Source organism: Salvelinus alpinus, chromosome 2 (assembly GCF_045679555.1).
Source record: "Salvelinus alpinus chromosome 2, SLU_Salpinus.1, whole genome shotgun sequence".
Classification (NCBI taxonomy): Eukaryota; Metazoa; Chordata; class Actinopteri; order Salmoniformes; family Salmonidae; genus Salvelinus; species Salvelinus alpinus.
In genome coordinates, this window is record NC_092087.1 from 77,519,028 (window position 1) to 77,533,812 (window position 14,785).

At 44.9% G+C, this 14,785-nt stretch overlaps 1 protein-coding gene across 2 annotated transcripts in view; it reads left to right on the forward strand.

Moving 5' to 3' along the window:
• The window catches only part of LOC139567839 (microtubule-associated serine/threonine-protein kinase 1-like), a 99,502-nt gene that overhangs the window by 11,829 nt on the left and 72,888 nt on the right, over positions 1-14,785 (forward strand). The window contains exon 2 of one of the 2 annotated variants that reach the window (XM_071389392.1): positions 2,655-2,686. In XM_071389392.1, coding sequence (XP_071245493.1) covers positions 2,655-2,686 — 32 coding nt within the window. The remainder of the gene's footprint in view (positions 1-2,654; positions 2,687-14,785) is intronic. The other variant, XM_071389393.1, reaches the window with a different exon arrangement.

The window sequence follows — 14,785 nt, forward strand, 5'->3', positions numbered from 1 at the left end:
ATCCTTCCTAGCCATTACTTAATGTTACCATGTTGTCCTTCCTAGCCATTACTTAATATGTTGTCATATTGTCCTTCCTAGCCATTACTTAATATGTTACCATGTTGTCCTTCCTAGCCATTACTTAATATGTTCCCATGTTATCCTTCCTAGCCATTACTTAATATGTTGACATGTTATCCTTCCTAGCCATTACTTAATGTTGCCATGTTGTCCTTCCTAGCCATTACTTAATGTTGCCATGTTATCCTTCCTAGCCATTACTTAATATGTTGCCATGTTATCCTTCCTAGCCATTACTTAATATGTTGACATGTTGTCCTTCCTAGCCATTACTTAATATGTTGACATGTTGTCCTTCCTAGCCATTACTTAATATGTTCCCATGTTATCCTTCCTAGCCATTACTTAATATGTTGACATGTTATCCTTCCTAGCCATTACTTAATGTTGCCATGTTGTCCTTCCTAGCCATTACTTAATGTTGCCATGTTATCCTTCCTAGCCATTACTTAATATGTTGCCATGTTATCCTTCCTAGCCATTACTTAATATGTTGCCATGTTATCCTTCCTAGCCATTACTTAATATGTTGACATGTTGTCCTTCCTAGCCATTACTTAATAGGTTGCCATGTTGTCCTTCCTAGCCATTACTTAATATGTTGACATGCTGTCCTTCCTAGCCATTACTTAATATGTTGACATGTTGTCCTTCCTAGTCAAGTTAGATTGTGTCAGTGTGTCCTTCCTTTGTTTGCTACTGTCCTTCTTTTCCTTTTCATACAGCTTGGCTTTTCTTTCGTTTCTCTTCATCCATTCCTTTATACATTCTCTCCATTCAACAGACCTGAGAGATCTCAAGGTTGATACTGTAGTCAAGGTGGATTTCAAAGGCCTATGGTAACACACACATGCACACACACAAATACAAACACATGCATGTACTCACGCACACACAAAGGTTCCCCCCCATCCATTAGTTCTGCTCCAAGGCGCCACGCAGAGCTCCATTTTAGTCACATCAGTTTAGGTCACTTCCTGTCTGTGGCCTTGATGATGTAACATATCCCAGGGAGAACGAAGATGGTGAATGATGTCACCTTCCTTTGAGAGAAGTGGAGTGTTCTGATTCTCTAGCCCCACTCCCCAGTCCCCACCCTGTCTATGCCTTTGTTGACTGTCCCCTCATGGATTTAAAAGCTTTAGAATAGGTATAAGAGATCATGCTTATAGCATCATACAGATGTAGGATTTTAATTTGATCAACCTGTCGCAGGTTTAAAAAATGCTTATGAAGTTTGGAATTTCCACTTAGAAATTTCAGGCTTGATTTTCACTCATGAAAAATGTATCAACCCCTACAAAAATGTCCATTAATTATAATCCACATAATAATTCACATTTCATGTTGCTGCTGGATTATTTTCCTGCTGTAGCAAACTGGCTGAAATTAAGATCCTACATCTGTATATTGCTGATGCTGATCCAATTCTATCAGATGTTAGAGGGCAAGTCAACAAGGGCAAAGAGAGGAGACATGGATTGGAGATTCAGAAGGGACGGAGAACGTTCCCTAGCTGGGGCTATGTCATCACAGGAGGCTGCTGAGGGAAGGACTGCTCATAATAATGGCTGGAATGAAGTGAATGGAATTTTACCAACCACATGGAAACGATGTGTTTGATACTATTACATTTATTCTGTTTTAGCCATTACTATGAGCCCGTCCCCCCAAAGTAAGGTGCAACCAGTCACCTGTGGTCTGTATACACTGTAGTTCGTCTGTAGTCTCCACAACCACACTTCCTCCCCAATGCACACTAGTCTGGGGATGAGGTTAGACTATGGTTGCATTGCAAATGGCACCCTATTCCCTATATTTTGCACTACTTTTGATGAGGGCTCTGGTCACACACACTACACATACATACACACACACACACATACGGTATTGGTTCTGCGTGGGAGGAGATAAACTCTCATGCTGTCCTTGTCCTTGATAGAAACTGACAGGAGCGACAGGAGAACAGCAGTTTATCTATAGAATAACTTCATAAAATGTCATTTTATTGCCTTATAATAGAAACAGTACTGTAATATGATCCTGGACTGGGGATCGTGTTAAGGGAGCACAACATGGAGACTATAGGAGAGTGTTTCTCTCTCAGATCAATCCCAATGGATCGTAATCACGTTAGTTTCCTGCTTCTCTGTCCCCAATGTTGTAAACAGGGCGACCATTTTGGATCTGACTGGCTCCACTCAGCCTGTGAGTGTGGTAATAATAATGTAATATGTCATCAGTGAAGGGTTGGGGAAGCTGGATTTAGAGCATGAAGTGTTTGAAGTTACAGATATGGCAAGAGGTTGTTGGGGTTAGGCACCTTCTTTCAACAGTATATTGCCCCAATGGCCCCAAAACTAAAGGGTTAATTGTGTCTATATACTGTACAATGTACAGTATGTATAACTAACTATACACTAAGAAACAAAGGGTTCTGAAGGGTTCTACCTGGAACCAAAAAGGGTTATCCTATGGGGACAGCTGAAGAACACTTTTGGAACCCCTTTTTCTAAGAGTGTATAACACTAATCTGATATTTTATTTGTGTCCCCTCTTCTCTTTCTCTGTCCCTCTCTCTTGTTCTCCAGAAGGATCTGCCTCTGCCCCGAAAAAGTAGCAGGTGAGTTTGCGTTTTGGGTTCATTGGGTAGTGCCTTGGTGTGTACAGTGGGGCAAAAAAGTATTTAGTCAGCCACCAATTGTGCAAGTTCTCCCACTTAAAAAGATGAGAGAGGCCTGTAATTTTCATCATAGGTACACTTCCAACTATGACAGACAAAATGAGAAAAAAAATCCAGAAAATCACATTGTAGGATTTTTTATGAATTTATTTGCAAATTATGGTGGAAAATAAGTATTTGGTCACCTACAAACAAGCAAGATTTCTGGCTCTCACAGACCTGTAACTTCTTCTTTAAGAGGCTCCTCTGTCTTCCACTTGTTACCTGTATTAATGGCACCTGTTTGAACTTGTTATCAGTATAAAAGACACCTGTCCACAACCTCAAACAGTCACACTCCAAACTCCACTATGGCCAAGACCAAAGAGCTGTCAAAGGACACCAGAAACAAAATTGTAGACCTGCACCAGGCTGGGAAGACTGAATCTGCAATAGGTAAGCAGCTTGGTTTGAAGAAATCAACTGTGGGAGCAATTATTAGGAAATGGAAGACATACAAGACCACTGATAATCTCCCTCGATCTGGGGCTCCACGCAAGATCTCACCCCGTGGGGTCAAAATGATCACAAGAACGGTGGGGAAAAATCCCAGAACCACACGGGGGGACCTAGTGAATGACCTGCAGAGAGCTGGGACCAAAGTAACAAAGCCTACCATCAGTAACACACTACGCCGCCAGGGACTCAAATCCTGCAGTGCCAGATGTTTCCCCCTGCTTAAGCCAGTACATGTCCAGGCCCGTCTGAAGTTTGCTAGAGAGCATTTGGATGATCCAGAAGAAGATTGGGAGAATGTCATATGGTCAGATGAAACCAAAATATAACTTTTTGGTAAAAACTCAACTCGTCGTGTTTGGAGGACAAAGAATGCTGAGTTGCATCCAAAGAACACCATACCTACTGTGAAGCATGGGGGTGGAAACATCATGCTTTGGGGCTGTTTTTCTGCAAAGGGACCAGGACGACTGATCCGTGTAAAGGAAAGAATGAATGGGGCCATGTATCGTGAGATTTTGAGTGAAAATTTTGAGTGAAAACCTCCTTCCATCAGCAAGGGAAGATGAAACATGGCTGGGTCTTTCAGCATGACAATGATCCCAAACACACCGCCCGGGCAACGAAGGAGTGGCTTCGTAAGAAGCATTTCAAGGTCCTGGAGTGGCCTAGCCAGTCTCCAGATCTCAACCCCATAGAAAATCTTTGGAGGGAGTTGAAAGTCCGTGTTGCCCAGCAATAGCCCCAAAACATTACATTTACATTACATTTAAGTCATTTAGCAGACGCTCTTATCCAGAGCGACTTACAAATTGGTGCATTCACCTAATGACATCCAGTGGAACAGCCACTTTACAATAGTGCATCTAAATCTTTTAAGGGGGGGGGGGGGGAGGGGGGGGGGGCAGAAGGATTGCTTTATCCTAGGTATTCCTTGAAGAGGTGGGGTTTCAGGTGTCTCCGGAAGGTGGTGATTGACTCCGCTGTCCTGGCGTCGTGAGGGAGTTTGTTCCACCATTGGGGTGCCAGAGCAGCGAACAGTTTTGACTGGGCTGAGCGGGAACTGTACTTCCTCAGTGGTAGGGAGGCGAGCAGGCCAGAGGTGGATGAACGCAGAGCCCTTGTTTGGGTGTAGGGCCTGATCAGAGCCTGAAGGTACTGAGGTGCCGTTCCCCTCACAGCTCCGTAGGCAAGCACCATGGTCTTGTAGCGGATGCGAGCTTCAACTGGAAGCCAGTGGAGAGAGCGGAGGAGCGGGGTGACGTGAGAGAACTTGGGAAGGTTGAACACCAGACGGGCTGCGGCGTTCTGGATGAGTTGTAGGGGTTTGATGGCACAGGCAGGGAGCCCGGCCAACAGCGAGTTGCAGTAATCCAGACGGGAGATGACAAGTGCCTGGATTAGGACCTGCGCCGCTTCCTGTGTGAGGCAGGGTCGTACTCTGCGGATGTTGTAGAGCATGAACCTACAGGAACGGGCCACCGCCTTGATGTTAGTTGAGAACGACAGGGTGTTGTCCAGGATCACGCCAAGGTTCTTAGCGCTCTGGGAGGAGGACACAATGGAGTTGTCAACCGTGATGGCGAGATCATGGAACGGGCAGTCCTTCCCCGGGAGGAAGAGCAGCTCCGTCTTGCCGAGGTTCAGCTTGAGGTGGTGATCCGTCATCCACACTGATATGTCTGCCAGACATGCAGAGATGCGATTCGCCACCTGGTCATCAGAAGGGGGAAAGGAGAAGATTAATTGTGTGTCGTCTGCATAGCAGTGATAGGAGAGACCATGTGAGGTTATGACAGAGCCAAGTGACTTGGTGTATAGCGAGAATAGGAGAGGGCCTAGAACAGAGCCCTGGGGGACACCAGTGGTGAGAGCGCGTGGTGAGGAGACAGATTCTCGCCACGCCACCTGGTAGGAGCGACCTGTCAGGTAGGACGCAATCCAAGCGTGGGCCGCGCCGGAGATGCCCAACTCGGAGAGGGTGGAGAGGAGGATCTGATGGTTCACAGTATCGAAGGCAGCCGATAGGTCTAGAAGGATGAGAGCAGAGGAGAGAGAGTTAGCTTTAGCAGTGCGGAGCGCCTCCGTGATACAGAGAAGAGCAGTCTCAGTTGAGTGACTAGTCTTGAAACCTGACTGATTTGGATCAAGAAGGTCATTCTGAGAGAGATAGCAGGAGAGCTGGCCAAGGACGGCACGTTCAAGAGTTTTGGAGAGAAAAGAAAGAAGGGATACTGGTCTGTAGTTGTTGACATCGGAGGGATCGAGTGTAGGTTTTTTCAGAAGGGGTGCAACTCTCGCTCTCTTGAAGACGGAAGGGACGTAGCCAGCGGTCAAGGATGAGTTGATGAGCGAGGTGAGGTAAGGGAGAAGGTCTCCGGAAATGGTCTGGAGAAGAGAGGAGGGGATAGGGTCAAGCGGGCAGGTTGTTGGGCGGCCGGCCGTCACAAGACGCGAGATTTCATCTGGAGAGAGAGGGGAGAAAGAGGTCAAAGCACAGGGTAGGGCAGTGTGAGCAGAACCAGCGGTGTCGTTTGACTTAGCAAACGAGGATCGGATGTCGTCGACCTTCTTTTCAAAATGGTTGACGAAGTCGTCTGCAGAGAGGGAGGAGGGGGGGGGAGGGGGAGGAGGATTCAGGAGGGAGGAGAAGGTGGCAAAGAGCTTCCTAGGGTTAGAGGCAGATGCTTGGAATTTAGAGTGGTAGAAAGTGGCTTTAGCAGCAGAGACAGAAGAGGAAAATGTAGAGAGGAGGGAGTGGAAGGATGCCAGGTCCGCAGGGAGGCGAGTTTTCCTCCATTTCCGCTCGGCTGCCCGGAGCCCTGTTCTGTGAGCTCGCAATGAGTCGTCGAGCCACGGAGCGGGAGGGGAGGACCGAGCCGGCCTGGAGGATAGGGGACATAGAGAGTCAAAGGATGCAGAAAGGGAGGAGAGGAGGGTTGAGGAGGCAGAATCAGGAGATAGGTTGGAGAAGGTTTGGGCAGAGGGAAGAGATGATAGGATGGAAGAGGAGAGAGTAGCGGGGGAGAGAGAGCGAAGGTTGGGACGGCGCGATACCATCCGAGTAGGGGCAGTGTGGGAAGTGTTGGATGAGAGCGAGAGGGAAAAGGATACAAGGTAGTGGTCGGAGACTTGGAGGGGAGTTGCAATGAGGTTAGTGGAAGAACAGCATCTAGTAAAGATGAGGTCAAGCGTATTGCCTGCCTTGTGAGTAGGGGGGGAAGGTGAGAGGGTGAGGTCAAAAGAGGAGAGGAGTGGAAAGAAGGAGGCAGAGAGGAATGAGTCAAAGGTAGACATGGGGAGGTTAAAGTCACCCAGAACTGTGAAACATCACTGCTCTAGAGGAGATCTGCATGGAGGAATGGGCCAAAATACCAGCAACAGTGTGTGAAAACCTTGTGAAGACTTACAGAAAACGTTTGACCTCTGTCATTGCCAACAAAGGGTATATAACAAAGTATTGAGATAAACTTTTGTTATTGACCAAATACTTATTTTCCACCATAATTTGCAAATAAATTCATAAAAAATCCTACAATGTGATTTTCTGGATTTTTTTTTCTCATTTTGTCTGTCATAGTTGAAGTGTACCTATGATGAAAATTACAGGCCTCTCTCGTCTTTTTAAGTGGGAGAACTTGCACAATTGGTGGCTGACTAAATACTTTTTTGCCCCACTGTATGTGTACGTGTGTTATGTTTGGGAGAAACATAGAAAAGGAGTACTCTGTAAATGGGAACATATTTTAGCCCCTGTGAACCTCTTTACCCGTGGATTATTTAAGTTGTAAATCTAAACTGACGCTCAGGTGACTCCAAGTTTGGGGTTTATTTGATTTGCCTCCACATGAATGTGCCTGTATGCACAGTCTTCTAACGTCAGTTCACTGGACAGAAATCGGTTTTGCCCCATGAAGCTTTATACCCCACACAACTTTTTTGGGGGGGGTTTCTTGTAAACCCGACACACTGACAATCTCATGCACAGTTGAGCTCTGAAATAGCAGCACTATAGGAAGTCTCTTCACACCTCACATGTTTCTGGAGAGAGGGGTTAGAAGTTGTCAGCATGTGAGAAATGGGGGCTTTGAAAGGATGCAGACTCTCTCTCATACACATACACACACACTCGGGATCAGAGTGACGTGTAGCTTGGCATTCTGAGAGCTTGTGTGTGTTGCTGTCCATGGTGCTGAAGTGTTCCCTCACTCCGGGCTTTCTTCCTTTCTCTCAATCGTTCTCTCTCTGGTGCTGAAGCGTTCCCTCACTCCGGGCTTTCCTCCTTTCTCTCAATCGTTCTCTCTCTGGTGCTGAAGTGTTCCCTCACTCCGGGCTTTCTTCCTTTCTCTCAATCGTTCTCTCTCTGGTGCTGAAGCGTTCCCTCACCCCGGGCTTTCCTCCTTTCTCTCAATCGTTCTCTCTCTATGGTGCTGAAGTGTTCCCTCACTCTGGGCTTTCCTCCTTTCTCTCAATCGTTCTCTCTCTGGTGCTGAAGTGTTCCCTCACTCCGGGCTTTCCTCCTTTCTCTCAATCGTTCTCTCTCTCTGGTGCTGAAGCGTTCCCTCACTTACATCGTTCTTCTGACTCATCTCTCTCGCTCTCCCTGTCTGTGGCTTTCCCTTCCCTCAGTGTGTGTCTCTTTCACTAATTGAAGTGAGGAGGAAAAGGCTTGTATATCAGTAGTACACCTGCACACGGTTACTAAACAGTCATTAAGTACTGTATTCAAAACAGAACTGAATTAAGATTTATGTGATAGAAAGTCCTCTATTAGCTGAGTCAGTATGACTAAACTGTTTTATTTTGCACCATACTACTATATCTAAACTAGGCTAACGTAGGTTTTAAAGAGGGCTATGCGGTATACCGTATTTTACGATATACCGGTATTGATACATGGACTGGTTTGGGTTTTTACTTTACCTTCTATAACAGTATTTGAATGTTTGGTTTGTTAAATGTGATATGCTGTGTTTAACGTACATTTTTATAGTTTACTTCGCTACTTGAGTCATCTCTCTCCGCTCTCTCTCTCTCCATGCCGTTTTCCACACAGACCGAGCCCCGCCCCCTGTCACTCAAGGAGCGCATTTGTTGTTCCTCGACCACGAGACACTTGTGTTCAGGCTGCAGGGTCAATGCAGCACATGCAACAATGTTGATGACAACAATGCTGTTTTCACTTTGCTTCTTAATATAAACCCAGTAGCGTTCTATAATTACACCATTAGTTTGTGTTGCTTACATCTGCAAACATTTAGTTTGTCTTTTCTTAGCAAGTTGGGCCGCAAGGCACTACAGACGGTAGTGCGAACGGCCCAGTACATCACTGGGGCCAAGCTTCCTGCCATCCAGGACCTCTATACCAGGCGTTGTCAGTGGAAGGCCCTAAAAATTGTCAAAGACTCCAGCCACCCTATAGTCATAGACTGTTCTCTCTGCTACCGCACGGCAAGCGGTACCGGAGCACCAAGTCTAGGTCCAAGAGGCTTCTCAACAGCTTCTACCCCCAAGCCATAAGACTCCTGAACATCTAGTCAAATGGCTACAATTTAAAGGCAATGCTACCAAATACTAATTGAGTGTATGTAGACTTCTGACCGACTGGGAATGTGATGAAAGAAATAAAAACTGAAATAAATCATTCTCTCTACTATCATTCTGACATTTCACATTCTTAAAATAAAGTGGTGATCCTAACTGACCTAAGACAGGGAATTTTTACTAGGATTAAATGTCAGGAATTGTGAAAAACTGAGTTTGAATTTATTTGGCTAAGGTGTATGTAAACTTCCGACTTCAACTGTATTCAATCTATAGAATTAGAATAATCATTCTATTTCCATGATTCCAACAGTTCACCCAAGTGTTTTGCTCTGAATCATAAGTAAAATCGCTATTGCAACATTTGGTTCAAAATCAGGTTTAGATTGTTTGCCCATATTGTGCAGCCCTACATGGCAGTGTGGAAATGATCTCAAATGAGTGCAGGAAATGCAAAAATGTATGAAAATGCAAAAAAATATTTGGGGTTGAAGTTGAATTGAACAGTATAAAACAATTAGAATGGAGAAAGACCCATTGCGATCACTTAGAATGTATGTGTTGCCACCCTGAGGTCATGCACTACTTATAAAGAAAATGTAGAAATGTAATAATTTAAAATCATAAATACTGTCAAATATTGTCATACCGTCAATTAAAAAAAATATGGTGATATGATATTTTGCCCATATCGCCCAGCACTAGTTTTAAATATCCTCACCTTTTATAGGAGTAGATAGTGAGTTCCCTCCTCTATACCTGTAGAGATGGATTTAGAGTAGTGTTTCTGGTAAATGCTAAAATTCCTTTTCTCTGGATTTGAATCTGTGGCTACTGGTTATTATGCCACTGTGGCATGTAGGCATGTAGGCATGTATGTTAGCCACATAGATTTATCTCAATACATCACATTTACTGTAAAATCCCATTGTAGCACAGAAGGTACCTGTTATATTATGGGTGAAATGAATATGATATGAATACGGAATGAATATAAAGCATTTGCAGAGGCGTTTTTCAAAAAGCATTTCATTTGCATTTTGTTTGATTTTGCGAGCTCTGCAGTCTGCAGTCTTTCCTGTTCTGCCTCTGGGCACGAATGCTGTCTGGAGGTGTTAGACATTTCAAAAGCTGAGGTATTTGTGTGTGTGTGTGTGTGTGCGTGTGTGTGTGTGTGTGTGTGTGTGTGTGTGTGTGTGTGTGTGTGTGTGTGTGTGTGTGTGTGTGTGTGTGTGTGTGTGTGTGACATCTTCCGGACTTGTTGACATGTCTGGTATTTATCTGTGTGTGTGTGTGACATTTTCTAGTTATCAATTTGGACAAGGGTTTGAGTGGCCAGTGAGTGAGTCACTATCAATGTGGTATTTAGGCTATGTTTAAGTGACCCAAATAAAATGTTATTGGTCACATGCACGTTGTTAGCAGATGTTATTGCGGGTGTAGCGAAATGCTTGTGCTTTTAGCTCCAACAGTGCAGTAATATCTAACAAGTAATATCTAACAAATTACACAACATATTCTCAATACACACACATCTAAGTAGGAATGAATTAAGACTATATACATATGGACGATGTCAGAGCGGAACAGACTAAGATACAGTAGAATAGTATAGAAAAACAGTATACACATATGAGATGAGTAATGCAAGATTTGTAAACATTATTGAGTGAATGAGATACCGTAGAATAGTATAGAAAACAGTATATACACATGAGCTGAATAATGGCAGATATGTAAACATTAAGTGACTAAGTTACCGTAGAATAACATAGAATACAGTATATACATATGAGATGAGTAATGCCAGATATGTAAATACCACTGCTGGCTTGCTTCTGAAGCTAAGCAGGGTTGGTCCTGGTCAGTCCCTGGATGGGAGACCAGGTGCTGCTGGAAGTGGTGTTGGAGGGCCAGTAGGAGGCACTCTTTCCTCTGGTCTAAACAAAGATCCCAATGCCCCAGGGCAGTGATTGGGGACACTGCTCTGTGTAGGGTGCCGTCTTTCGGATGGGACGTTAAACGGGTGTCCTGACTCTCTGAGGTCATTAAAGATCCCATGGCACTTATCGTAAGAGTAGGGGTGTTAACCCCGGTGTCCTGGCTAAATTCCCAATCTGGCCCTCAACCATCACGGTCACCTAATAATCCCCAGTTTACAATTGGCTCATTCATCCCCCTCCTCTCCCCTGTAACTATTCCCCAGGTCGTTGCTGCAAATGAGAACGTGTTCTCAGTCAACTTACCTGGTAAAATAACGGTAAAATAAAATAAATAAATAAATAAATAAAAACATGATTCAAATGACTAGTGTTCCGTTCCTTAAAGTGGCCAGTGATTCCTAGTCTATGCCTATAGGCAGCAGCCTCTAATGTGCTAGTGATGGGTGTTTAACAGTCTGATGGCCTTGAGATAGAAGCTGTTTTTCAGTCTCTCGGTCCCAGCTTTGATGCACCTGTACTGACCTCGCCTTCTGGATAGGGCTGGGCGATATGGCCTAAAAGTATATATATTTTTTCAGAGGTTTGGATGATTCATGATATATATATCTCGATTTCTTGTTTTTCTCTAAACAAATTAAAAAAGGCCAAGACATAATTCTTAACTGAACTTTCTTTATTCAAATAAAAAATATACAAGGCTTCAAGCCTATTTCTGCAAAACAAATGAACAACACAAATGAACAACACACACCCACATGTCTATTCTATTGTTTAGGAATGTTTGACCACTAGCTGTTTGAATATGTAATTTATAAAATCATTTTGATTGAAAATGTATTAATTAATTTAATTTGTTGTTATAAATCAAACAGCCTGTGGTTATTTGCTATTGGATTGGCAGAATGACACAACTACTAACACATTAGCCTACAGCTGGCCTGAACATAACTTTTCTGAATTCACTTTAATTATCCAATGTCACACTTACCGATGGCGAGTTGAAACCTGTGCCCAAAGCACAGCAGGTGGGTCCAGTTGTTCAAGCGCAATGCTTTAATCATGTTGCTCCTGCTGTCAGTTGTCATGCACACCTGTCGGTCTTCTCTATTCTTCCACGATGCCAGAGAGTCTTTGAGACCCTGGGCTATTACTTCACCCGTATGATAATTGGGGAAGTAAGACATCTGGAGGCAGACATTTTGCAATTTCCAGTCTTCATTTATGTAGTGGACTGTCAAACTTAGGTATGGCTCTGTTGTTCTGCTCGACCATAGATTGGCTGTGGTGGAAAAATAAGAAACACTAGCCAGCTTCTCTGTGACTCTTTCGCGGGTAGCAGTGTATAATCGCGGCAGGGCTTCTTCCGTGAAATACTTGCGGCTTGGCAGCTGATATTTGTGGTCAACTGTACCTAGCAGCTTTTTAAAGCCTGGCTTTTCTACTGTAAAGATTGCATCCGTTATCTCCTTTCACCTCAAACTTTTCTTGTCATACGGGATTATGTTTGAAAAGGATGCGGCTATGGTAGTTTGTCTTTTAGCAGACGTTTTGGGAAACGGGTGACTGGAATCGGCGTTGCGTAGTCTCATGCATTCCTCCCATTGCACCGCGTGTTTCCTTTGCAGGTGATGGAAGGGGTTGGTTGTACTGCTGCTTTTCGTAGAAATTGTCTTTCTAAACATTTTGCACAGGACATTCGTTTGCTGAACATCAGACCTCTTAAAACCGAACCACTTCCATATTACTGAAAAAACATTGCTGCCCTTTTTGGGGATGATTTCATCCTCACGAGAGGCTGAGCTGGCTTCCTCACTTTCCATTTTGGTGGAACTCTTACCGCCGCTACACTTCTCCGGCGTGGTTACAATTTGTGAAAGGCTGTCTAGGGTTGTGATTGGTGGATAACCTCTGTGCACGTGTCGTCACGCAATTGGGACATGATTCGACATTGGGCTGACAGAGAAGAGACCGTGAGATGCTGCATTTGTAAAACGTTACAACGTTTCCTGGAGGGCTGGTAGTTTGCCCCCGGTAATGCATTGGGCAGACCGCACCACCCTCTGGAGACCCCTGCAGTTGCGGGTGGTGCAGTTGCCGTACCAGGCGGTGATACAGCCCGACAGGATGCTTTTAATTGTGCATCTGTAAAAATGTATGAGGGTTTTAGGTGACAAGACACATTTCTTTAGCCTCCTGAGGTTGAAGAGGCTCTGTTGCGCCTTCTTCACCACACTGTCTGTGTGCGTGGTCCATTTCAGTTTGTCAGTGATGTGTACGCCAAGGAACTTGAAGCTTTCCACCTTCTCCACTGCGGTCCTGTCGATGTAGATAGGGGGGTGCACCCTCTGCTGTTTCCTGAAGTCCACGATCATCTCCTTTGTTTTGTTGACGTTGAGTGAGAGGTTATTTTCCAGGCACCACACTCCCAGAGCCCTCACCTCCTCCTTGTAGGCTCGTCATCGTTGGTAATCAAGCCTACTACTATTGTGTCGTCTGCAAACTTGATGATTGAGTTGGAGGTGTGCTTGGCCACGCAGTCATGGGTGAACAGGGAGTACAGGAGGGTGCTGGGCACGCACCCTTGTGGGGCCCCAGGGTTGAGGATCAGCGGAGTGGAGGTGATGTTTCCTACCTTCACCACCTGGGGGCGGCTCGTCAGGAAGTCCAGGACCCACTTGGACAGGGCGGGGTTCAGACCCAGGGCCTCGAGCTTAATAATGAGCTTGGAGGGTACTATGGTGTTGAATGCTGAGCTATAGTCAATAAACAGCATTCTTACATAGATATTCCTCTTGTCCAGATGGAATAGGGTGATGGCGATTGCATCGTCTGTGGATCTATTGGGACGGTAAGCAAATTGAAGTTGGTCTAAGGACCAGTGACTCACAATATGTTTTTTATCATCATGGTGATCGGTGACCCTCCCCACCATGTCAGGTGGGTGTTGTCCATGACCTCTGACCTTTACCTCAGGGCAGCAGATGTCACAACAGGACACTGAACATGGGTGAAGCTAGGAACTCCTGTGTCGCTTTCCCAGTGTCTCTCTCTCTCTCTCTCTCTCTCTCTCTCTCTCTCTCTCTCTCTCTCTCTCTCTCTCTCTCTCTCTCTCTCTCTCTGTAAGATCAGACTCCTCCCTCTGTCTCTCTGTATCTTTGCTTACTGTGTTTCCCCAAACTACCATGTCAGCCAAGCAGTACAGATACACACATACTTGTACATTAGTCATCATTAGTGTCCATAAATCCTGGTTTGAGGTTCCGGATTACCTGCTTACTCCTTCCTGATTCTGGGATATCTGGAAAACCTGGGGATTTTTGGAAAGTTACCTGAATTTTGCAACCGTATTAACCTCCCTTCACTGATATGCACGAGTGCTGTCTCCCCCTCTTGTATATTTCAGCCACAGCCTTTATCTCTCAGCTCAGACTTCCTACTAGGCTGCGTCCCAAATGGCACCCTATTCCCTATATAGTGCACTACTTTTGACCAGGGCCCATAGGGTGCCATTTGGGATGCAGCCCTAGTCTACATTAGAGGGACATCTATTATTGAATTAGTCCCATCAGCATTGCTGTGCAACTGTCAGTCCTGGTCAGCATTTAGTATCATCTCATTTGCTATGTGGATAAGATTTGTTGAATCATTTTGTGCTCTCTGTTCCTATCTTAGCGCTCCGTGATGACGTTCTCCCTTGACTGTGTGTGTTTGTGTGTGTTTTGCGTGTGTGTGTAGTATTGCAATTGGACTGTCGGATTTGTTTAATTATTTTGTCGAGTGTGTGTGTGCGCCTGTGCACTTGTGTGTGTCCTCATGATGACGTTCTTCCTTGGCAGTGTGTGTGTCCTCATGGTGACGTTTTCCCTTGGCAGTGTGTGTGTCCTCATGGTGACGTTTTCCCTTGGCAGTGTGTGTGGTATTGTTGCACTCAATGCTCCTTCCTGCAATATCTACTGCAAATGTATGATGTCACAGATCATCATACATTTGTTGGAGAAAAGGAAGGATTTCATGAAATGGCAGGGTGGTTGTTTGTTGGGGAGGGAGGAAGGAGAGA